The 24460-nt window shown below is 41.8% G+C and overlaps 1 protein-coding gene across 7 annotated transcripts in view; it reads right to left on the bottom strand.

Annotated features, from left to right (window-relative positions):
- Positions 1-751: 751 nt before the first annotated feature.
- TBXAS1 (thromboxane A synthase 1) overlaps positions 752-24460 on the bottom strand; it is a 264202-nt gene continuing 240493 nt past the window's right edge. For all 7 annotated transcript variants that reach the window (XM_064654786.1, XM_064654787.1, XM_064654788.1 and 4 more), the window contains 4 exons: positions 8651-8739; positions 6131-6268; positions 3159-3321; positions 752-2531 (listed from right to left, as the gene is read on the bottom strand). In XM_064654786.1, coding sequence (XP_064510856.1) covers positions 2457-2531; positions 3159-3321; positions 6131-6268; positions 8651-8739 — 465 coding nt within the window. In that variant the 3' untranslated portion in view covers positions 752-2456. The remainder of the gene's footprint in view (positions 2532-3158; positions 3322-6130; positions 6269-8650; positions 8740-24460) is intronic.

Raw genomic sequence — 24460 nt, 5'->3', positions numbered from 1 at the left:
ATAATGTATAGAAACTAAGGTATATACAGTGTGTTGCTTTTTAAATAAATAAAAATCACTTCATCAGCAATTCATATAAGCAGTGTGTCTGTAACAGGGCACTACTGTTTAGCATGCCAGAGATGCTCCATAGAAACAGGAACTATTACAAGACTGCCAGGTCAGCACTTCATCACTAGTACCTATACAGTTCTGGTTTAAAAAAAAAAAAACAAAACAAAACACAAAAAACACAAAAGAGAAAGACACAATCTTTGAGAAACAAGATACAGTAATTTGATCAGTGTTCAGGCAGCATGTGGGAAGAAGGCAGCAAAAGACAGGGACCTAGCCAGGGATCAGTGCGCAGATGGCTCCTTCCAGAAATCCTTGCAATGAAGATGAGCAGTCAGTCTCTTCCTCCTGCTGCTGTGACACTTCTCTGTGCATACCACAAAGAGAGATGCTGTACCTAAGGAAACCTCAAGCAGAGTACGTCAAGCAGGCAGAAGGTCAAGACTTGCAAAGAACCAAAGCTGCCTCCTTATTTTTATAGTGCCATAAGAGTTTTTGTTATATACAAAAATTTTAAAGAAAAAATAAAGGACGGAATTTAAAAAAAAAAAAAAAAGGAGACTGCACCAACTTCTTCTCATGGTTTTGTTATGGTTTAACCCCCGCCAGCAACTAAGCCCCACAGAGCCACTGGTTCACTTCCCCCCAGTGGGCTGAGGGAGAGAATCAGAAGAGTAATAGTGAGAAAACTCATGGGTTGAGATAAAGACAGTTTAATAGATAAAGCAAAAGCCACACACAAAACAAGGAATTCATTTACTACTTCCCATGGGCAGGCGGGTGTTACGCCATCCCCAGGACAGCAGGGCTCTGGCATGTATGACAGTGATTTGGGAAGATAAAGACCATCCCTCCAAATGTCCTCCCCTTCCCTCTTCTTCCTCCAGATTTATATGCTGAGCATGATGCCATACAGTATGGAATGTCCCCGTAGTCAGTGGGGGTCAGCTGTCCCAGCTGTGTCCCCTCCCAATTGCTTGTCCACCCCCAAGCCTCCTTGCTGATGGAGTGGTGTAAGAAGAAGAAAAGGCCTTGACTCTGTTCAAGCACTGCTAATAATGAAAGACAAATCCAAAACAGAGCCCCATGCTGCTATGAAGAAAATTATCTGAGACAAAACCAGCACAATTGTACAGACAACCAGTCTGTGGCACCCACTGAAGGAAAGGTGTGGGGTTTTTCCTTGTCAATTGATCCCTGCTGTGTGTTGCTCCACTAGCTGTGTGGTGGTTGAAGGGCTTTGTAGAGAAGTAGGAAAGAGCATGGAGAAAATCTGACGACTGGAAGTGTACAGCTGTTTTGGCTGTGAAGGTGCATGTGCACAGTCATACAGTTTGAATGGATCCATGGTGCTGCTGCAGCTGGAAATCAGACAAGTTCCTTCCTGAGGCGAGTGAGGCACTTGGGACATGAGCTGCTCCAGGGTCACATAAGGAGACAAGAGAGCTGCTGGGACTGATGATCCTGGATCCCACTCCTCTAACATTGGCTCTAGTGCATGCATGCTCTTAATTTCCTTGAGTCAAGGAGCTAGACAAGAATAGTGCCAACTCCAGCGCTTGGAAAGGAAAAGCCTCATCATGAAGCGATGTTGTAACAACACCTTCTGATTAACCTTCAATTTCCTTCAGTCTTCCTGCTTGCTTTAAATTTATATCTTCTTTTTCTCCAGTTTTCCAACAGCAGTTCAGTAGCCAGCAAAATGGCATCACCTCATTTCCTTGGTCTTAGCTACTGGAACGTAACTGGTAAGCAGAGAAACTCCTCATTCCTCTATCAATGCAACGTGCCAAGTGCAAATTGTTAATTTAAGTGTATATAAAATCACTTCAAAGCATGAGGGAGGTGCAACTCTTTCCATTTTACAGACACAGGAAGAGATTAAGCATTGTGCAGGAGCCTCAGCTTTGATTGTTAGCAGAGTTGACGACAAAATCCAATGCACTGCATCCCAGGTTTTCTGTTGTAATTGTGGTGCCTTTTGGGCTTTCTCTAGAGTAGAAACTTTGAAGTGCATGAGAAGGATGTGCCATATAATGAATTGTAATTAAAATCTATTTTAAATTGCTTGTACGCTTAACACCTGCTCCATTTGTCGAAATTGAGCAGGAGGAAAGCATTCTCAAAGATGAGTGAAAGGAAGCGAAAAGCAAGTGAAAGTGGGATGCTACTTTTCAGATGCTATTCACAGTAATTTGAAAACTGCCAAAAAAGACTGTGGAGCCCATTTGAAAAGGTGACTGGAGGCTCTCCCACAGGAGGGCACTGAGGAAGCACCTACTGACCATCAGTGGGACTTAGGCTCCTAGCTGTCTTTGGGGTTTTGAAAAATAATTATATTTTGCTAGTGAGTCACTAACAAAGGGTCTCCTCCCAGTAGGTTTCAGGATGTAGATTTTCTTTTAGCGAGATTCTAGCATAATGTAGACTCCATTTTTTGGTCCAAGTGTGGCTTTTGATTTGAGCTGCAAAGGAATCTGAAAGAAAAAAGAGCATCTTATGTACAGTTGTATGTGTTTGTTTCTGTGTGTATAACACCCCCATACACAGACAGACACTTTTGCTGGGAGACCAGTTCATACCAGGATTACTGCAGAAGCTGTAAAGTACTTGTTCTACAGTCAGCTGCACTAGCATAATATTAAATAGAATTTACAGCCAGAGGCTGAGGCATTGGTTGCCCGGGTATACTGTAGATCTGAACAGGAAGAAATTAACTCTGTAAACTCCAGAGCTGCTGAGTAAGTGCCAGGTGCAATGTACATAGCAATAGGCATATACTAAAGTGCTGAGATCCTATGAAGTATGTACACCCATTCTCACCCTTTATAAATCAAGATATTTTGACTGTGGTGTTGTTATACCGCTCTCCACTAAGGTAGGGCTGTGTAACCATTTATTTTGTTGGAAAAATCACATATCTTGAATCATATTTTGATTAAAACATGCAGTCCAGGCCTCTTGTCCCTCCTTATTATGAAAGTGTCTCTAGCAGTTTTCTCAAATGAAGTCACAAAGGCAAATTAGTTACCCTCTGTCTAAGATATACTGTCAACTCTCTCAAGTTGACAAGTGTGATCTTTAGCCTCCCTGCATGTACAAACCTCAGTCTCTGGGCAGGTCTTGAATTGAAACTTCTGCAAAATCCTCAGCAGAGTCATTTTTGTCTCTAACAAACCCATTTTCATGCCAATGCAGCCACGAGGTCCTGCCCCAAAGGGCAGATATGCAAAGGGATGTCGTTTCTTCTTGGCCTCCTCTGTAAACCTAAAGAGTGCAGAGATGGAAACCAGTTCAAGGAATGCTTTTTGCTCCTGATTCCATGATTTTCATTTAAATCTCAAAAGATGGTTATTTCAATTGGTCTTAATAGACAGGTTAGGGGAACTATTGACAGATTATGTCCTGACATCTTAAGTAAACAGATAATTGACTTACAGCCATCAGCCTTTGTCAGCTGGTGATTTCAGGAGAGGACATGTAGACATGAGTATTAATTCCAATCTATCTTTTACAACTCTCCTTCATTCGAGGACCATGCCCAGAAGAATGATAACTTCAGGTACTAGGGTGATTAGGGACATGTCCCTCACACCTTTGCACACGTGAGGGAGAAATTACAGCAAAGAGGAAACTAATAGGCTGCAACCTGAACTGAATAGAATTAGCAACAGCATTCCTTGCTGTGCCCTGCAGATGAAGGTCAACAGGAATTGCTCTTTGAAGCTTGTAAGGGGAGATGAAATCTCATGGCATTGGACAGGCCATGGAAGATGGTTATTACAAATTCAGTACAGCCCTTCTCTCTGCTCTTGGCCTAAAGAGACCAGGTTCACAATTGGGAAACATTAAAATTGCACATGGTTCTGTTCTTTGAGCCATCTCAGTACCTCAGTCCAGCTGGAAAGACTGATTAATGTGTCAATCTGTATGCAGATCTGCATCAATTAGCTAGCTTTAAAATACTTGATCAGCCCATTAGAAATGAGCCTTTTTTTTTTTCCATGAGGGAAACAAAATTCCTATTTGAACAGCAGTTCAAAGGGAAAAAAAAAAAGTAAAATCTGTTTGCCAACATCTGCAAAGATGAATGCCTATTGGATAAAATATATACAGACAAGAATACAGTGTCTGAGTCAGTACAAGTTATTAGGGCCAATGCATAATCAACATGGTCAGGCTAATCCTGGGCTGTATTAAGTCACTACTCAGTGGTGCCTCGAAAGAAGCAAACCTTTACAGTGATGGCATTACCCTGGAAATCTACATAATCCTCCCATGTCCTAAGGTATTTGGAACTTTTATTGTACTACCAAACTACTTTTCCAGTTCTGTGCATGGATACAGGTTCTGCCTTCATGTATGGGGTCATTCCTCAGAATCTCTCATCTCTTTGGATATAGTTTGCAAGAACTTCAGACTGCTAAGGCCCAGAGAACTCATGCAGGGTAGAAAGAGATGAGATGTAATACAGGCTATTTTGAGCTTTGGAAAAAAATAATATTATGTATTTCCACTAATCCCATCTCCACACTTAGATATCCTAAATAAGATCAAGTTACTACTCCAAAAAGTACTATAGAAGCCTGTAATTTGAGACTGAAGGACCACTAACTTACATACTGTTGCATATCCCATCCAAATAGGTTAATGCAATTCTTGCCTTGCTCACTCCCATATATCATTCTGGTAAATTTAAAGTCTCCCCTGTATTATTCCAAAGGCCGATTTCAAAAATAAATATTAGGGGTAAAAAGGCTGTAGACAAATTATTTTATTTTTTGTTAAGCTCTTATTTTGTAATTCTTACTAACATTACCAAATGATACAATCCAAGGAGAACGTTAGTAATTATACATCATTCCTCAGGAAGTTTCAAAAGGGAATTAATCTCAGATTCATTACAAACAGCACTGTGTGAGTAAAGGGGACTGCAGCCCCCACTGTCCATTTTACTCCGTAATGTGCTTTCATGCTATCACTGAAGTGGTGAATAAACAATTAAGAAAACATTTGTAGATAAGCATTACTAAAAAAACCCACCCTAGACTTCCAGTTACTGCTAGGATTCCTCTCCAGCAAAATTTCTGGGCTTCTCTAACCCTGAAAATGCTCTTCTTCATGGCCAAAAGAGCCCTACAGAGCATATGCCTAGATTTGTTCCAGAAGGAGCATTAGGCAAACCCACCTACACCACACATGTGTTGTCTTACTGGCAAAGGTGGTTCTGGGCTGCCTGCCTCACACCCAGTTGTTTGTGGAGCAGTCACTTTTTTTTACTTAGTAAACTTTTCAGTGTAGTGGTAGCTTAAAATGCATCTGCCCACAAAACAGCTTAAAAACATATCTGTCCACGAAACTGAACTGTGCTTCTACACAGCACCACATCAGCTGAAACTCTCCCTGTAAGCTCAACTCAGCATCTGTAAGATAGGGCATGGTACAAAACCACAACTTGCCACTGTCCCCCCACCAGCTGAAGAGAATAAATGCTCCATGTGAAAGTATGTATGTCTTGCCAAGAAAGAACCAAGGATCCTAACTTACAGATGGAGAGCAAATTCCCTGTGGCAGATGGGGTAGGTTCCCCACTCACAGAGGACCCACACCATTACAAGATTTCAGGTGAAAAGGGTGCTCTAAACCAGCCAGGAGCTGGATGAGTTTCCCAGGTACATCCATGTCAGTGAATATACTATCTCACTTCAGAATTTCTGCATCCAGAAGAGACATTATTCACAGTATCTGATTTGGAAATGGGTCTGAAAATCCATCTCAAATTTCAACCTTGACGAAATCTCACACCCTCTGTGGGATACGCCACTATCATCATTTGTCTAATTTGGTAGAAATAACATAATTTTATGGTCTAAATTAAACTAAATTCCACTCTTGGTGGAAATACTGCTTTGGATGAATTGTGGGTGACTGTGAAAGAGCAGCAGGATCTGGTGTCTCCACTGGACAGGCTGGAGTTCTGTACAACACCCTAATGCATAAACCGGCATTTAACATAGATCTAAACAGGCCCAAATAAGAACTTCAATCTAAGAATGAAAAGCATTATTCCACATACCTCTCAGGAATGAACTTCTCAGGCTCTGGCCAGAACTCAGGGTTATGGTGGAGGTGTCCAACTGCAGTTTCAATGACAGCCCCAGCTGGAATATGCTGCCCCAGCACCACACAGTCTTTAGCTGCTTCCCGAGTGAATCTGCAATGTCATGTATCCTATATGATTAATAAAGGTTAAAAACACAGCAGGAGAGATCTATAAAAGTAAATCTCTTCAGCTGACCCTACAATTTCCAGAGTAACACTTTCTCAGTAGATAAATACAACAACTGTTGCTGATGCTAGTGCATCTAGAAGCCCATAGCTCCAGCCCAGACAGCTAATCTTTGCCCTTTTCAAAGGGAAGAATTTGTGACTATGTACCATTTTCCAAGGCAATAACTGTTAAACTGCAACTTTACTGTGAATGTTGGATTTAGACTAATTTTTTATGAAAATTGCTGATGAAATGTATCTATCATCTCTAATTAAATAAGTACAAAGAATATGCTGGTTTGTTTTCAGGAAAAAAAAAAAGGATACCAAATATAGTTTGGAGTTTGCTTATTTGAGAAGCTCCCCCACGTTGGTACCTGAAACTTAGCAAGAGATGTAATATTAGGCCTAGGTGTTCTGCTGCAGCTGCCACTACAAAAATACAACTAATTCATAAGCTTTGGAAAACCTCATTTCACATACATGCATCAAAGCCATGATGTTAGCAAAAAAACTCTGCACTTTCCTCCCACCCCCTGGTGACAGGTGACAGAGTAGGACTGTCCAGAGAAACCACATTGTGACAAGAAGACTGAAAAAAGCCACCTGCCAAAGCCAAGCTTGGGTCTGTAAACCTTACAAAAAATTGTGTGTGGGTGTGCATGTGTGGTGGTAGGTTCTGATCTAGAACATCTGGTGCTTCGGTGGTCACTACAGATCCCAAATCAGCCCAGAGCCAGGTGGGTGCCCTGCTGTCTCAGTCTGGGAGCTATTCCCTGGCACCAGCTACGAGCACAGGGGCAAGACAATGTGCAGGAGCTCCCTTTCCTGCTTCCCACACTCTGCTTAAAAAGTTGAATAAAGATTTCAGTTTCAGGGCTGTCAGTCTGGTATCATTACAGAAACACATTCTTTCCTTGCTGTCACCCATCTCTCTTTCTCAGACAAATAAATAACAAAGGCTCCAAACCTGCAACAAAACACTGGCATGCTAAAAAAATGCATTGACAAGCTATTCTTTTCATTCTTACATGAATTTGGTGATAGTGGAAACATGAGTTCTGCGGAAGAAAGTTCTCTGGATAGTAAGTTCATTAAAAAAAAGAAAATCAACTCATTTTATAACAAACTTGGCTGCTACGGATTTTTCCCCTAACTCAGCATTACCATTGTCATAGCCAATTAACATCTTTCAGAGGCATTGGGCTGTCCTATCCATTCCACATCCATTAGAGTAAAAGCCAAGTCAATAAACAGCACTGAAAATGCCAACAAAAATTTCAGAATAACTTTGCTCCATTCTCATTCTGTTTCCCATCTGACAAACATTAATTGTTTCCCAGTGATACAGACAAAGCTCAAAGACCCCTGTTGCTTTAACCACTTATGAGTTTCCACTTATGTGCCATGTATAACACAGTAAAGCCCCATCACCTCATCCAGGAGCAAATATCTTTGACGTTTACTCTCTGAACAATCCTGCAGATGTCCTGCAGAAAAAAAATCTTGACTTCCAATCTTTGTGAACATATAGAAGAGAATATGATTTAAAGTTTTTCTATTTTAAGGTGCTTGCAATCACAGGTTAAATTTTTCAAAGGCTCTCACAGCAAGCTCAGCTTTGGCTCCTTTCCAGTCATCTGAATTTTTCCTCCAGCTTCACAAGAAGCAGTGCAATGGGCTGATCACTTTGAAAAGTTCCATTCCTTAACATTTGTATTTATGTTTGTGATAAGTCAGAACTTCATCAAACAATCTTCTAACTTCTTTTTCCCTTGTTTTCAGTTCATCAACATAGTAGAATTAGTCTTGTGTGAATCAGGACAAAACTTTCAAAACTTAATGGATATTACCATTAGTTTAGCTATGTTAGTATAATGCAGTACTAAGTGAAAATGTGCTGAAGTTAAATACACATGTAAAATACAGCTTTCTGGATATGCAACCCTCCACAGATCAGGGCCTTAATGACCAATAAGCTAGGGCAGGTCTTTGGTCTGTATCTCTGAAGCTTGATGCACACAGAAGAAGCAGCATCTGGCTTTCTAAGGCCAGGCCTGCTTCAAAATGGCTCCATCCTCTAACCTTGGGGGATGTGGAGAATGGTGAGGAAGCAACCTTGGCCAATCCGCTGTAAAAAAGCACTTTAGAAATACCAGAATTAGCCAGCTTTCCTTCAATAGGCCACATTATATCTTTCAAATGCACAAACCAGTATTGATGTTGGCACAGAGACTAAGAGACCATAGGTCTTCCAACAACAGATTTTCATTTTATAGAGCTAAGGAACTATCCTGTGGAATCAGAAGGAAAAAACTCCAGATACCTGAATGCAGGTGGGTACATGCGCAATGTCTCTGCAATCACCATGTCCAGATAAGGGAGTTCTTGTACATTTTGGTAATCAGGGACCATCTGAAAGGGCAGAAAGAAAGGAACAATTATATTTTCTCATATTTAAGAGCTAAACTCATCTCAGACTAGCTTTTAAATCATCTGTTTTTTACTGGGCATCTTTCCTGTAGAAGGACTTGATGTCTCATCTAAAACAGTAAATGATAAAATTATACAAAAATGTGGGCAGTAATTAAATGTGTGTATAACATTCCTTTCATCATCGAAATGCTTTGGTGCACAGCCCAGATGAAGATATAATAATAAATCAACTTGCTAGGAAGTATTAAAAACAGGGCATTACACAGAGCATTAATAGCTACAACAGAGCTATCGCTTTATACATGCACCAAAATCTGCACAGGACCCTTATTTCTTCCCAAAGACAAGAGCACAGCTCACACTTTGTTCACAGCAAGTCCTGCAGTTACTCTTGTTGATGCTGGAACAAACCCTTTGCCCCTTCCCAGTTATAGAAATAAAGCAAAGAGTTAGTGTTGTGATGCCTGTGGAGGGGTGGAAATGGCACTGGAAGAAATGGGCACCCTGATGAGGAACAGCAGGCAGTAGCAAATTGCTCTGCCAAGAAGGGGGGTGCTGAGGTACAACTCAAATCCCACCTGGCAGGACTGCAACAGTGCCTGGGTAGAGAAGCCTGTTTCCTCCTGCGGCCACCCCTTGTTTAATGCTTAATTCTGCATAGTGGTCAATGCCTGAACCCACATTTTCATAAGTGTACAAAGCCACCCAGCCCTTGACAATGAGTGGTAGGCACTAAAACCTGAATAGGGCTGTAGCTTGGAAGACTTTTCACTCTGGAGGCAAAGAGACAATGAGAGACACCAAACCACGGGTTCCCACCAGCAGCAGTGACAGAAGTCAGCACATGGATAAACAGGGAATTTCTTCCAATGGAACCTTCCTTGGAAAGAGGATATTTTCCCTGTCTTATTCAGTGCTCTCAGCAGAGGGCAGCCAAAGAACATCGAATAACCTCATCAGGAAAGTCGAGTTTTGTTTTAAATTAGAGCATCTCCTAAAGACTGACACAGAGTAAATTGGAGAAAAGCACAGACGTCAGACTAGACTAAACCTTTTATGGAGATTTGGGGCCCCTGCCGTTCACAAAGGGGACTGGATTCCATCCTTCCTTTATTTACTACAGCACTTTTCATGTATAATGCATATTTTATTGAATTTTCATGCAAAAACATATGGTACATACTGAAAATACTAAGCAGAGAACAACTCCAGATGGTATGCAGAAAAGGCATACAATAGAACAAGGATACCTTGCTGGATTAGGGTATCCCACTTATTCAGCACTAAGCCACCATGCACCATTTCACATTAGCTGATCTTTTCTAGGAAGGAAATAGATACATTCTATTATCCCCATTTTTTGGCTCAGGAAAGAAAAGCAAAACCAGAGAAAGTAATTTGCACAGGCTGAACAGAACCAGCATGTTTGCTCCTCTCTTAGAGAAAAATATACAACTCAGCTTGTCAATAGATGAAGTATTTTGTCAGTATATGTCAAATATTATCAATACAGGAAGTATGGACTGCCCTGACAGCCTTTTTTTATATTGCAGTGGTGCCTGCTAACTCAAACCTTTGGCTTAGGTCAATGGTTATCAGACAAAGACTAGGAGACTAAAAGCCAAAAATGGCCACAATGTCATGAGAACCATGGCTGAAGGCTGTGTGAGGAACTGTGCTCCAATAATGTTGATGGCTAAGACCAGAGACAGGAGGATGATTTTTATCATCCTTGTTTTGCAGAAAGAGGGCTGAGGGCTGCGTAACTTTGGAGGGGAGGGTGTGAGAGAATCAGTAGCAGAGGCTGGAAATGTAGGTTCAAATTTCAAGCCTTCATGGCAAAACTACCCTTCTCCATGCCCACAAAGATGGTCCACTCCTTGATGTGAATGCATGCTGTGGTGAGTATTCTTTTATTTTTTCTGCTAATTTTACAACTGTCTTTCAGAACCTTCCTCTGTTCTTTTTATACCGCTCTCCTGCATCTCTTTGAATCCTGGCTAAGCATCTGAGTCCTGTCTCTGCAATCCATCCTGATTTCATGGCCAGGCTGGCTGAGGGAAGAGTTCAGGCTCAGAGAAAATGAGTGGTGGAGCCAAGAGCTCACCAAGATGTGTTCGATTCTCTGAACCATGCTCTTTCCACTGGGCCTTTCTGTCTCCCTCATAATCCCTCTACTTACTTCTGGAGTCAATAATTAAGATAATTATATGGTAACCTGATATAATAAGTAGCCACTAAATCAAACCATACATCAGCAAATAATATAACACTAAATTACTGGAGCTTTGACTTGCTCTTTCAAATAGCTTCTATACCTTCAGGGGATTAGCAGTTCAGAAAACAAAACAAAGGTGTAAAAACAGCTGATTTTCCTTAAAAGAAAATTCCTTTTGCTAACATAAAGGGGGTCAGTCAAATGGCAGCAGAGTGAACTCTGCTATCGTGAGCACAACAGACACATCAGTCATTTCCTACATCTGATGCAACTTAATTACTGGCACTTCCATGCTTTTAGCATCAAAGTAGCTGGACCTAATTTAGTAGTTGTTTGCAAGGTCTGACCTACAGCTGCGTAAAGTACACATCAGCCAAGCATCTCTATTTAGGAAGGACAGTTTGTTGCTTTTTTTTCCCTTTCAAAGAAAATATTTTCCATTTGTTTTTCCACTCCCTCTCTTAAAAATATGCCTTTAGCCAAGCACATTTCAAAGGAACGTAAATATGCTTTTCTCCCTAAATGTCCCTATTTATATCTATCAACTGCTGGCAGGTTTGCTGGGGTGAGGGTTGGTGTTGTGCAAACATGCCACTTTAACCCCCTGCAAAAAAAAAAAAAAACAAAACAAACCCAACAACAAAAAGTATAAATTGCCTTGTACTGAAGATGAGGTATTTTTTCACTAAGAAAGATTCTTGTCTTTAACAAGCAGAGATGGGGTGAAGGAAAGACGTTGCATATAGTAAACTATCCTATATTTTAATTTTGCAGTCACTGCTTTGCACATCAGCTTTTCTTATGCTTTGCACAGCCTTGTAGAGTCTTTTCCTGTTGATGTGGAAGTGAATGGCCATGTAACATCTTGAGGTGTTTCTCTGCACACATTTCCCCAGTTCGATTTCCAGAGGTGTGATGGTACACCCTTGCTAATCCCAGACCGTTTAATCACTTCTGAGGGCCAGAAAGCATCTAGTTTGGCTGCAAACTCTCCTTTATGACTGACAGAAAATCACAGGCCTTTATTCCTTAGAAAAAGATGGAAAATTAATTCTTCATCCCACAGAGTACCCTGAGGTGAAATACCAGCAGTGATTATAAAATTGCCTATGTGCTACAATGATGACACGTGTTTTAATCCCCATATAAATTCCAAGAGAGATAACTACCTTCAGATCCACCTCTGCTTTTCAGTATTGGTTTTAGCATTTTCTAGGCAGGCAAACCTATTTTTTGCCACCACCCTCAGTTAACTTTTAATTCTTCAATGAACAGCAAGGAAATACAAGTGCTGACAGGAGCGGTCTGGCCAATCACTCTGCTGCAGTTTGAGATGTTACTGTTACCAGTTGCTCGTTCTTCTTTGCTGGCTGTGGTTAGCATCACCACAGCCAAGTCAGCAGAAGGGAACATATGCCTGCACCTCAGTTGCTTCCATACAACGTCCAGAATGAACCAATCTTCAGTGACAGTTGAAGATGAGATACTAACTTTTCCCCAAAGTAGCTGATGAGTGAGGCACAGATCATCCTCCTTTACTGCCTCTGTTTTGGGAATGGTAATTCAAAGTACACATCAGTGAATAAGAGATTTCCACTTATCCTATTGGTCATGGTCTAGTAATGCTCAGCATTCAGAAATTAAAAAAAAAAAAAAAAAAAAAACCAGAGAAAATTTTGTGTAGCTGACAGTGTGACATGCACCTGAAATCAATTTGGAAGCAGCAAAGTCTGCGAGACCACATTCCTCATAACAAGTGCTGCTGAGTCATGGCCTGATACTGAACCAGCTGAGGTTTCTGAGAAATTGCAATTCAAATCTGATGCCTCATGGGCAGGTGTGGCTGTGACAAAGTCCATGTCAGAGAGATGACGTGCAGAGGCAGACCATGAGTTATCTGTGTAGGCATAGTTACATCGTCCACATGGGTTCTCCCCCAAAAAGTAGACTTTGGATAGCAATAGGATAGGAGTCAAAAACAAGCCAGCATCACCCCTGATTTCTCTCACCCACCCCCCTTTCAAATTGCCAAAAGAGATATTCAGACAACAGCCATTCACAAACAGGTCAATAATGTTTCTTGATCAAATGGATCAAAAGCTGCTGATAGATCAAGGAATCTGCCTGGAGTTTTGACCTCTATTGGTCACCTCTAGGAGCTGCTCATCCTCTAACAGATCTAGAGCTTGTGTGCCTCACTCAGCTTCTGAGAGGGGAAGAAATGCAAGACCGGGAAGTACAACGTCAAACTAGGGTTGCCCCATGACAACCTTCCAACAACCATATCAAGAAAGGAAAAGTTAGCCAGGACAGCACTCAAAATGTAGATCAATAAAAAAAGGGTTGGGATGGTTTAACAGAAACCTATCTTTTACTTGCTTAAAGAAAGCTTGTCTCATGTTTTACCACTTCTATGACACCATGCTGGAATACCTGTAAAGCACCAAGCTAAAACCTCCCTACAGTCTCAGACAGCAAGATAGGGATAAAGTTGATGAAGTAAAATTTCTTAGCTTTATCCTCAGATCTTGAACCAAACACTTAAAAAATGCTTAAGACAGTCCTCATGCAATATTTACTGCAAATTCTTTCTTACTGGAAATCCTTTCTTTCTGTTGTCTGCGGTCCAGCCTGCACCTGCCAAGTGAGATGTCCCTTTGAGGCATGGCACCAGGCAGAACCAGCCCATGCTGCTAGGGAAACATGACCCTGAAGCTCCTGAGTCCCACTCATTCTGAGAGGCAGCTCATGGCAGAAGTTGTTGCCTTAAGATAGAAAAGAGCCTGCCTAAAATCACCAAGTGCCTGTTAGCCACTTCCAGGGACAGAGGCCTACAGAATCTTTCAGTAAAATATTAAATTCTTTTCTATAGAATCAAGGACAAGGGTCAGGAATGGAAAATAGGACAACAAGCCTGATTTCCAGATTAAGATGTGGCAGTAAGAGGCTTTCTAAACTGCCTACCACTTCTGAAATTCTTAGAGCACACCTTGGTAGCACTGAAGCCTCTATCAGCAGCACTGTGCCTTCTCAGATACTCTTAGGAATGAACATTAAACGAAGTCTTCAGCTCCATCCCCTCATGCCTCTTTTCCCAGAAGCAAGGAAAGGCTATCCAAAACACGTATTCCTAAGCTTTTTTTTATTCCTTTATTCCATGTGGGTTATCTACCACTTTTCTCATCTGCTTGGGTTGTCATTCAAATGGAAGTTTGTCAGACTCTCACCCCCACCCTCAGTGGATGCTCACTGGGTTTGGGAAAGTTACTTTGCTCATTGAGGCACTTCCCAAGATGTGAAAACACAAAGTGCTTCAGACACGTCAAACAAATTCTTCCCAGCTCCTCCTAAAGACTGTGAGTGCCAAATAAATTTAGTATTACAGATCTCTGTTCAAGTCACCTACCAGTCACCATCACCTCTAATTCCACCTCTCTCTGGGTTTACTACCATGCAAGTCCACTCAGCATAGACAGAAGAAGGTGCTGATTTGAAGGCCACGTTCGGAGCTGGTGGGAAAGGCCGGTGCACCAGTTTCACACTGATAACCACATTACACACAGACCTTGCAGCCAAACTCCCTCCCTTGCTTTGGTGCAAATCCACAGAGCTCCCTGGGGCTGTATCAGTGTAAAGGAGAGGAAAATGCGGTTCTAAGTATGCACCAAATAGTGCTGGGGAAAGAGCCAGAAGGTATAAGGTTACACCAATGTCAACTTACTTTAATGCTACTTTGCTTTTTGAATCAAAGACTTTAGCTCCTGACAGAAGACAGACCTGCATTACCTCCAGTGGCTTTCACAGTGCTAAAACGAAGTTTTTGTAGCATCACTGCTCACAAGGAAACTTCTATGAGATAAAAATACTTCCTGAAACTGAACAGTGTCCTGAAACCAAACAGATAAACATAAAAGCTGCAACCAAAACAGTCAGAAATTCTCTTCCACCTACATTACTACTGACACATGGCAATCAGCAAGAACAGAATGAGTGCCATCAGGTAGAAGATGCAGGAAAAAAAAAGAAAGTCAGGAAAAGAGAAGAAAACCGCTAAGGAAATCCTTTATGAGGCAAGCTACAAATGAAAAGAAACAAGAAAAAAACTTGTTTCAATTTTGGTTTTGTAAATTCGTCAACTTTACCTAATCCCAGATTCCCATGCCAAGAGAACTATGTGCCCTCAAATGAAAATCAAATAAATAACTGTGAGACTGGGTGCCTGGTGTACTCTGCTGTCACGAAGGAAGGGCCAGGTCCCCAGTGTGCTGATATTGCCAAGCCAGGCAGTTTTTCATACACAAGTGCCCTCACTACACTAGTTTTCATATTTTTACTTAGTTGGGTGGGGAAGAATAGCTCCCCTCTAGAAGTGGCTCCCTACCTGTATGCGATGCTTGCCTAGCTCCAGCTATTTGCGGATGGGGTATAATCCCTGGCCATGCATTGTAGCAAGCTAAGCTCATCAGAGGCACAGACATTGCCTCTTTCTTGCCTCCTTAAGAAACACTCAGCCCCCAGGAAATCGGCCCCGGTTCTCTCTGCAGCCCACCGAGGCTCAAAGTCTCTCTTTCTACACTTGTCTGACACAAAATTTCTACTTGGGTGGCAGAAATGCTGAATGGTGAAGGATCCCAGTGGGAGGGAGGCAAGGAGGAAATTAAACAGGAGAAAGGACTGCCAGAGGCCCAAAAGGCTGCGAAAGAGAATTATAAAACTGGGGTAGGTCTGTCCGAAGGGCATGTCACCAGTCCAAAGCACATTAACCACTGAAGTTCGTGCAAGACTTAATCCTTCCTGCCATGGAAGTGTCCCTTGATGGTTGCTGCAGATCTACAGGAAAAAAGACGAGGGATTTTTTTTTTTCCTTCTCAGCAGACATTCATGGTATCACATAAGAGCCAGATGATTTAATTTAATCATTCCTGCTCCAGCTGGTATTTTCTGTATGGAGGTGACAGTGCTTTAAATTAGGGCCTTGCATATAAAAGGCCCGTGTGTTTAGTTTAATCAAATGTTCATTTCCTCACGTTATGTTTATATTAAAGGGCATCAGCATGAATTTTCATTCTGCAAATAGAGGCTATCTTATGGGCTATGAAGTGAGGTCATTTTTGGTCGTTCTTCAACTCTATATCAGCCTTACAGACTGAGAGGTGACTCAGCTCCAGGCACGCAACTTGGGGAAATATGTCCTAGAGAGCACAGTCCAACCTATGAGGAGATCAGGAGATTTTACACAAAATAAATTACTTCTGTAATTCACCCTTCTTGAGCCACTGGCTGCTTAAGTCATTGGCTGCAGCAATTGCTGGATGAGACCTTTTCTGAATTAGTAAACAGGCAAACATTTATAGCAAAGAAACTGCAAGATTCTCTCATCACTCAGCGTAATTATTATTTGCTCCGACAAGGGCAGGTCAGTTTTAATACCATACAACATTTATGTTGTGCCTGATGCCTTGAAAACATTTTATGTACATTAGGTGCAGTAAGACAACAATAAGACTTTGCCTTTCTGTGGTTGTTTTTCCCCTGAGGCTCGCGAAGCGTTTAGCAAACATTAATTAGTTGGTCATCTTCCAAATGCATGTGTGAGGTGCTCTTGGTAAATACTCCCTCCCTCTGCACAAGGGGCCAGCAGAGGTGCTGAAAACTGAGACCATCAATTTACAACCTTAAGAGTCGAGCACCCACCATCTGAAGCCTTCATAAGTAGCCTGATTTTTTTTTCAGCCTCAGTGTGACTCCTGTTCATAAATAGGCAAATACTGCTCTGAATGCATAGACTTAAAGTGACCAAAAAAGAAATAAATCCATTGCACGGCATTTAAATATGTCTTAAACAAAAAAGAGCTTTGTTTGGTTTCAGCTGCCAAAACTGTAACTCACAGTCCAGCCTGTCCTTGAGAAACTGATGTTACTAACAGTACAGAACGTAAAATGTTTCTGGTGTCAAAGCTTGCTGTAGACTTCTGCATCTCCTACAGGTAATACAAGTAAAATCTACAGGTAAAAGCCATGTCCAGTTATAGCTCCAAATTTTAGCATGTGTCCTTTCTACAAAGCACAAAGGAAAAGTTTGTTCCTGTTGAAACTTCTCAAGTTTAACTGAAAAGATGAAAAATGGAAAAAGAAAGGGAAAAAAATTATTTTCTAACCAAAGCTATTCAATGCCTTTTCCTCTTTTGCTCCCTCTGGAAAGTGCTGACTGCCTTGGATACAACAAAGCAATTTGCAACTGGTATGTGAAAAAAACTGATAGTACTTGAAACAGCTTTTGTGTTTTCTTCCTCCAGTGCATGAAGAAGACCTCTTTAAAAAAAACCAAAACTATATGCCAGTCGAAAACCCACTACCACAAGCTTAGTGGGGAGCTGGCTGTGAGCAGGGGTGTCTGCTACCATGACACTAACCTATGAAAAACCTCTCTAGATATTCAGATAAAGCTGTCTGCAACAAATCCTGACAGATGCCTATTCAAGGATTTCTTTCCTTTTATTCCCTTACTCTATCTCTCTCCATCTGGGAACACAGAAATTTTCCTAAGCCTGTTCACGCTTAGATTTAGTGAAGCCATCATGGTGTCATGTTTTGTGCCTTTGCTCTCCTCTATCCTTTGTAGAGCAGCACGGCATGACTGTCCATCTGTTTATGATTTACTTCTCACAATGACTTGGTCCTGATTACACAGATAGTCACAGTAGGTTATTCAAGGTCCAACTGGACCTCTATAATGACACTCAAACTGTACCCAAGTTGTGGGAATGTTTCCAATCAAAAAAAGGCCAGTGGAAAAACTCCACCGGGACCTCCCCAAGGAGAGCCTTCCTGTCCTTAATCCCAAGAAGTATAAACAAAACTTTAAATTTTTATCTGGAATTCTTTTGCAATTATCAGTGTCCAAGTGATCCACAAAAACTGAGGAGAAGACAAGAAAAGAAACCGAGACCGGGATCTTTCTGATGTTTAAAGATGCATATTGGAGAAGAGATTATAAAGAATAGTATTCGATTCAGGAGACCACATCTTTCGTGGTCTCCTTTAGCACAGACCTGAATCACAGAGTCAGACGAACTGCACCCATTTGCACCAGCTGAGGACAGAGCCTGGGGAGTGCAGCTGTTTGGGGGGGGCACTGGGTACTGCCATGGGTAGGAAGCCCTTTCACGTGTACTGACTCACTGGCCCTTGCGAGCACATGGGAGTGAAGGGGAACAAAAGCACAACTCAAAAAGCTGCAGGATGAAGTCACAGGGTCAGCAGTGAGAAAATAGAGAATTCATTTGTAGTCTGAACAAGGTCATTTCTAGCATGTTTTAGGATGATATAAGACTTTACAGGGAAGGCAAATGGAAAGTATTGCTCATTTCTTCTGCTTTATGAGTAAGCTGCTTTGGCCTTTATTTATTTATTACCTCACAGTCCCACAACGTCCTGGTGTGAAGACCAATTTGCTGTTCTTTCTTGCTTCTCAAAAATACTTTCGCTTCTTAAACCTGATCCTTTCCTGTCTCAGGGCCTGGCTACCTCACTCATTTACCTCTGTATTTCCAAGGATACCCTTATTTTTACAATTTTCAACACCTCGCCTTTGTGCTGCCTTTTCACTTATGGCCACACTATTTTAACGTTAAGTATTTTATTCTTTATTTGTATTTTTCAAAGCTCTATCCTGCATCAAGTCTCAAAAGTTCTGGAGTGCAGGGGAACCTGGCCAACACAGTGGCACCCACCTGGGTATGAGCCAGCCCTGACAGGGAGGCCACTCGATCCAGATGCCATTGAGACACAAAGGTGGCACCCACAAATTGACACGTCATAGAATCATTCAACACAAAAAAAGCACTTTTAAGCCAGAGAAGTGCATAAACCATAGTGTTCTGCAGTGGGTTCACTAGCAGCTTTGCCCATATAAAATAACTAATAAAGGATGGTATCTTTTGCCCTTTTAGCACGAGTTGTGGCACAAAGACCTATAGATATCTTAGATGGGCTAATCTGTGGGGAGGGATTTTCTAAGTATCAAGATGAAGCACAGCTGTAGGCTTTTTCTGTAAAGGGCCTGTCACACACATGAGAGCAGCTAGCATATTACCAACCCTGATCACTCAAACATTATGAGTGAGGCCCCAACATACTTAGAAATTGGCTGGAAAACACATGAGATTTATGACAAATAACAGTATTTTGAACTTCATATGCCTTCTGGCTTCTGAACTGGGATTCATGTTTTCAGTCTTACCTTTTCAACTAGAAACCTTTTTTACTTTACTTTTTTTATTGGTTGTCTATTGTTTTAATAATGAAATATGAGATTCTGGTTATACACCTGACTTCAGTGTTGAGTGATTTGAGAGAATACAAAACAAACACCAGAGACTTGCAGCGTGATGGCAGGATGCCGGTAATATTCCATTTACAGAGCACCATGGGCCATCCCTGCCTGCCCCTTGGCCATCTGCTGCTAGTGCAGGTCTAAAATCACATAGACTTTTTTAAAAAAAGAAAAAAGTCTACAAGACCAGGAACTTCATGTGAATAAACATCAGAAAAGTGTGAGCTGCCCCTCAGAGTGCCCACAGTATTGTAGCACACATTTGGGGGGGTGGGGGGTGCTGCAGGGTGTTACTATGAGGAGGGGACCTCAGGGATTATCCAACCTCCTCTTGAAAATGCCAAACTTGGTACCTTGGCAAAGTTTGACACAGAACAAAATTGAAACATGCAGGCAAAGTAATTGGGGGGGGAGAGGGAACTGTGCTGAGTCTATATATAGCATTCTGTTTCTGCTGAGTTCTAGGGGGAGGTGGGGAAGGGAGGAAGTGAGGGGGAGAGAGGGAGTAGAAAGATAAATTTTGGTCGTTGCTGTTATATGTAGACCCACTTATCTATGGCCAAAGCCTAAACATCTGTGTGATTCTAAATGAAGAAATTTAATTTAAAAGTAAAAAAATTAAAATCGGGAAGAAAAAAAAAAACAGGGAAAAAACAGGACTTCTTGCTTCTCACACCTACCCTGATGTATAAATAGAGACTATCTGACTGATGAAGGGTGCTTATTATTTCTTTTACTTCTATGTGTATAAAGAAATCTACAATACTTTTTAGCAAAAAGGCAGGATAATTAAAAAGCCAATGGTATGCTTCTGCTATTTCAACTTTGCTGCTCTGGTTTAAATGACACCTTGCAATATCTCGATAGCCCCCATCATAGCCTCAGTCATATATTACTTAGATCGCACTAAAGAAAAAAAAAGCAAGGGGGGAGGTTGGCTCAATTATGAAAGAAAAGATTTTTGAAAGCAGGTTACTTGGGATCATATTCTCATATTCTGCCTGCGTTACACCTCTTGTAAGAAATGTGCTGGTAAAAAGGGCAAGGGGATGTGATCCCCTTTTGCACCTCTTGCATACTTAGACCTGCCTTCTACCAGCGTAACTTGGAGCAACCTCGCGGCTTTCCCTGCCTTAAGTCCCAGGGTATTTGTGATCCAGCTCAAAAGAGCCAGAGCATCTTGCACTTCTGTCCATATCCACTGCTTTTGCTAGCACATTCATTTCCTATTTCACATGACAGCACACTAAGAGAGATTGGTATTAGTACTTTTGGCCTCTCTTCATGTGCACACACACGTGTACATGTGCATTCTCTGTAACGCATCCATCTATTTGAAGTGGAATAAAAATGACTAAAAAATATATATAATCTTTAAATCTCAGAAGATTCAAAGTGTCAGTGCTATGAAGTCAGAAAATTCATTCCAAGTCCTATTTATCTAGGTCAGGATGTGGGAAGACTTTTTTTTTGTGTTCTGCATATGCACGTCACCGCTTTTGCTCCCTAGTACTGCACAGGCTGGGAGCTGAAGAGCCAAAGATGACAGCTTGCTCCTTGCTTCCAGTGAACTTGATAGAAAAAATCCCTTTTGTGTTCCTTATAATGGAGTCTTTCCTCATTTTTACCATAAGAGATGCTTTGACCAGTATATTACAAACACCATGCTGACAGTGCCTATATGTAGCTCTGCCTCAGCGCCACATCACCATTGGCTCTTCTTTAAAGCAGAAGAGAAAAGCACCCTGCAAAGCAAGGAACAAGTTAACAAAAGGCTTCATTTATCTCCAGCTGATACCAACATGACAGCAAGAAATGCGGGGTCAGATTCCAGGCACATTATTGGGAGGGCAGGAGGAGTGCGGGGAGTAGCTGCTGCGTGGCACAACCATGGGGCTTGTTATCAGAAGGTCAAGTCCTGACGCAGCCTTCCAAGCAAATTTGGGAAAGTCTCTTCCTCTCCTTCAGCACTCTTAATAAGACCGATAAACCTTAATCATGAGATTGTGTGGATACTGCTGGCATGCTCAGTGGACGGCTGCAAATGATGCTCCTGTTTAAAGCCTGATCGTTACATGGCACTAACAGCAAATCCCCTGCTTTTTTTAAGAAAAGATTTTATGTCATGAGTAAGGTCAAGTCTTGGCAGCTAATACTGATATTATACAAAATAAAGGTAAATCTTGAATGGAAAACAGAATTGTGGACAGACTACCAGAACAGAAATTTTACACATTCCTTCTGCATAAATAAAGAAGTGAACCTAACCTGTGATTAAAGCTTGCTTTACGATGTGTAATTGCTGGGGGAAAAAAGTTGTAATAAGTGTTACACACTTACCCACACACCAGCCAAGGAACTCAGCGTTTGCCTACCTTAGCATGGAAAAAATAGCTGTAATTTGAAGTTTAAGGGACTTGCCTTCAAAGTTAATCTATCTATGCTGTCCTTGGGTTCCAAACAGAGGTTGAGATCCATGGGAATTCTCCCTCTTGCGTGCACCTCTGACCTCTCGAATTATGAAGTGGGAACCATGCAGGGAAACTACTGCTGCTATTAGACCTCTGCAAGAGGAGCTGCACCAAAAGTGGTCCCTGAGCAGACACCACGATGGATTCCTGCAGCCAGTGTCAGGAATTAGAAGCCAGGCTCATGCTGCTCTCAGGTCCCATGCTCCCCAAAATCCAGAGGGTGGGCTGTTGAGACAAGGCAATGCCATTCCACTGCATGCAGTGCTACCCGCACATCTCTGCTCCATCCTGGACGGTTCTTCCCTATTTGGCTATTTCCTCCATCATGCATTTCTTACTTCATTGAGGGGAGTTACTAATCAGGTGACCCAGGAGTGGTGGGGTTTCCTGTGAACCCAAGATTACTCCAGTGAGGGACAGAGCCAGTGCTTTGCTTGGTGTTGGTGCACTCCTTCCTCACTAAAGCTGAAAGATGGCTCGTGTTCAGAGAGCGCTGTGCACGATCAGGCTCCAGACAGGATGCAGCAGGCTCAGCTTGGTGGGAAATGAAAGGAATATAGACTCTTTTGTCAGCTTGACTTGGTCTTAATAATGTTTAAATATCCGAAGGTCACTAAATTAGAGTTCAGAAACTTGGCACAAAGGCCTTTCTCTAAGATTATCTAGGTTTACTGAAGTAAGACAACAAAACAGAATAAACTGAACTGAGCAAAACCAACAACTGCTGCTGAGATGTTATTTTTCTCATTAAGCCTATATGCTGAGCCTATAGAGAAGGCAGCATTTCCTGTCTCTCTTGCTGACAGTTCAGTATTAGGGCACAAAGGCAGGTCACTGTCCTTGGCGATGCAGTAAACAAAGATAAGAGCTGAAAGCAACAGAATATTTTTTTAACCCTGATAATTCACTCAGTATAAATTCCATTGTGGAGAGATTTATTGTTTACTTAGAACTCCTCAGAAGAGCTCCTTGAGAATGCGCTGGACACAAAACACACATTTCAGCTGAAAGCATTGGCTAGGCCTCCTCAGGGCATCTGCTACTTGTCCCTGGATTCATGTGTATGAAACGTAAGCAAACCTGCCAGAAAAAAGCAGTCTCAAATATTTGCCCAGATCTGCTTGTTATCTTGGGGTGGGAACTTAAACAGATGTCTTCAATGGGCAGCCATGCTCATGAAAATGCTTTGTCAAAACAAAAAACACCATTGCTTTCCTTCTCTGCTTGCAAAACATCTGCAGCAGAGCAGCACAAGAGTGAAAACCATTGGTGCATTATTTAATACTTAGTAGAAGAAGGATCAGTCTTCCCTCTGCTTGTCCCAAATAAAACTCCCCATTTTCCTCCCCTCACAGCACATTTCCCCAAATGCAGACAATACCACACCACTACAGAGGGAAGCATGAGAGGACGTCACCATTGCCAACAGCAGAGACTGTCTTATCTTTTCTATGTAATGGCTCAGAAGCTTAAAGCAAAGCAAAAGTTTAAGCATTTGCTGATTAGCCATGTAGGGCATCAGATGAGAATTTGGGAGCTGTGGGTGCTGCCACAGATGAGGCCACTTAATCCCGCTGTGGCTCCCCTTTCCACTTGGGAAGCAGAAATAAAACCTCTCCAGCAGATTGCCTGGGACCTCTGAAAGGTGCATTTGGTAGTCTTCCACCAGGAATACCAGATAACTTCAAACCCAATCAGATCAGATTTAGGCAAACTGCTCCCCAGAAAAGCATAAAGTCAGGACCGGAAGAACAACAAGGAATTTCTCATGGTTAGTGCCATACGTTTTACCTTCCCTACCTTTTCATAGGGTCTCTGGATCTCAACAGAAACAAGAAGGTTTGTTGCAATGCTGGTTTTCAACATGTGTTTACTGGGGTCATCCTAGGATTGGCAGAGATGGATTACCTGTAGCCTTGGGCTGTGCTATAAAATGGATTGTGAGTTTGTTTCTGTTTCATTTTCTGAAAGAACTATAAACTTAGCTGTTGCTAAAGTTTCTAACAGCATTCTTGGGCATAGCTTTTGTAACCTGATCTCCTCTCTAGAGCCTGCATTACTCGTTGACCATTCTGACTAGCCCCTCTATATTCCTCTGAGCAGTTAAGAGCTCTTCTTTGCTCTCACAGCACCGCAACATCCATAGGACACACATGTGCATGTTCCTCTCCTGTGTTTTCAGACCACCACTACTATTGCTCAGTGGGTACCAGTTGCTCTATTGCTTGCAGCAGGCATGTTCTTGCTCTTTTTCAGCTGTTCTCAGAACCTCTCTTTAGCAGCTTTCTTGCCAGATAATCTGGCAACTCAAAGTATAGAAGCGAGTTCTGTTATCTGTTCCAAGGGAAGTTTTTCCAAGAGCACTCAAAGATGTCAAAATCATGGAAGAGTTGTTTACAAAGGTCAGTACACATGGCATCAGCATACCATCCAGCTTCTGATACTGCGGTCAGCCAGGGTTTATCAATATAAGTGGTGGTTCTTGTTGCAGAAAAATAATTTCATTGAGACCAGTCAGCCCACAAACAGAAGCTGAGCGGTTGTGGAGTCCTGAAGAAAACAGCAGCAGAATTAAGCTATCCCTCTGTATTGTCATACACTCATGGAAAAGGAGAAGTATGCCTATAGTCATCACATGTTATCTGATATGTGCTAGAGCAGTATGTACTGATGGAT

This window comes from Pseudopipra pipra, chromosome 5 (assembly GCF_036250125.1).
Source record: "Pseudopipra pipra isolate bDixPip1 chromosome 5, bDixPip1.hap1, whole genome shotgun sequence".
NCBI lineage: Eukaryota > Metazoa > Chordata > Aves > Passeriformes > Pipridae > Pseudopipra > Pseudopipra pipra.
This window is presented reverse-complemented; position numbering and strand designations above follow the sequence as displayed.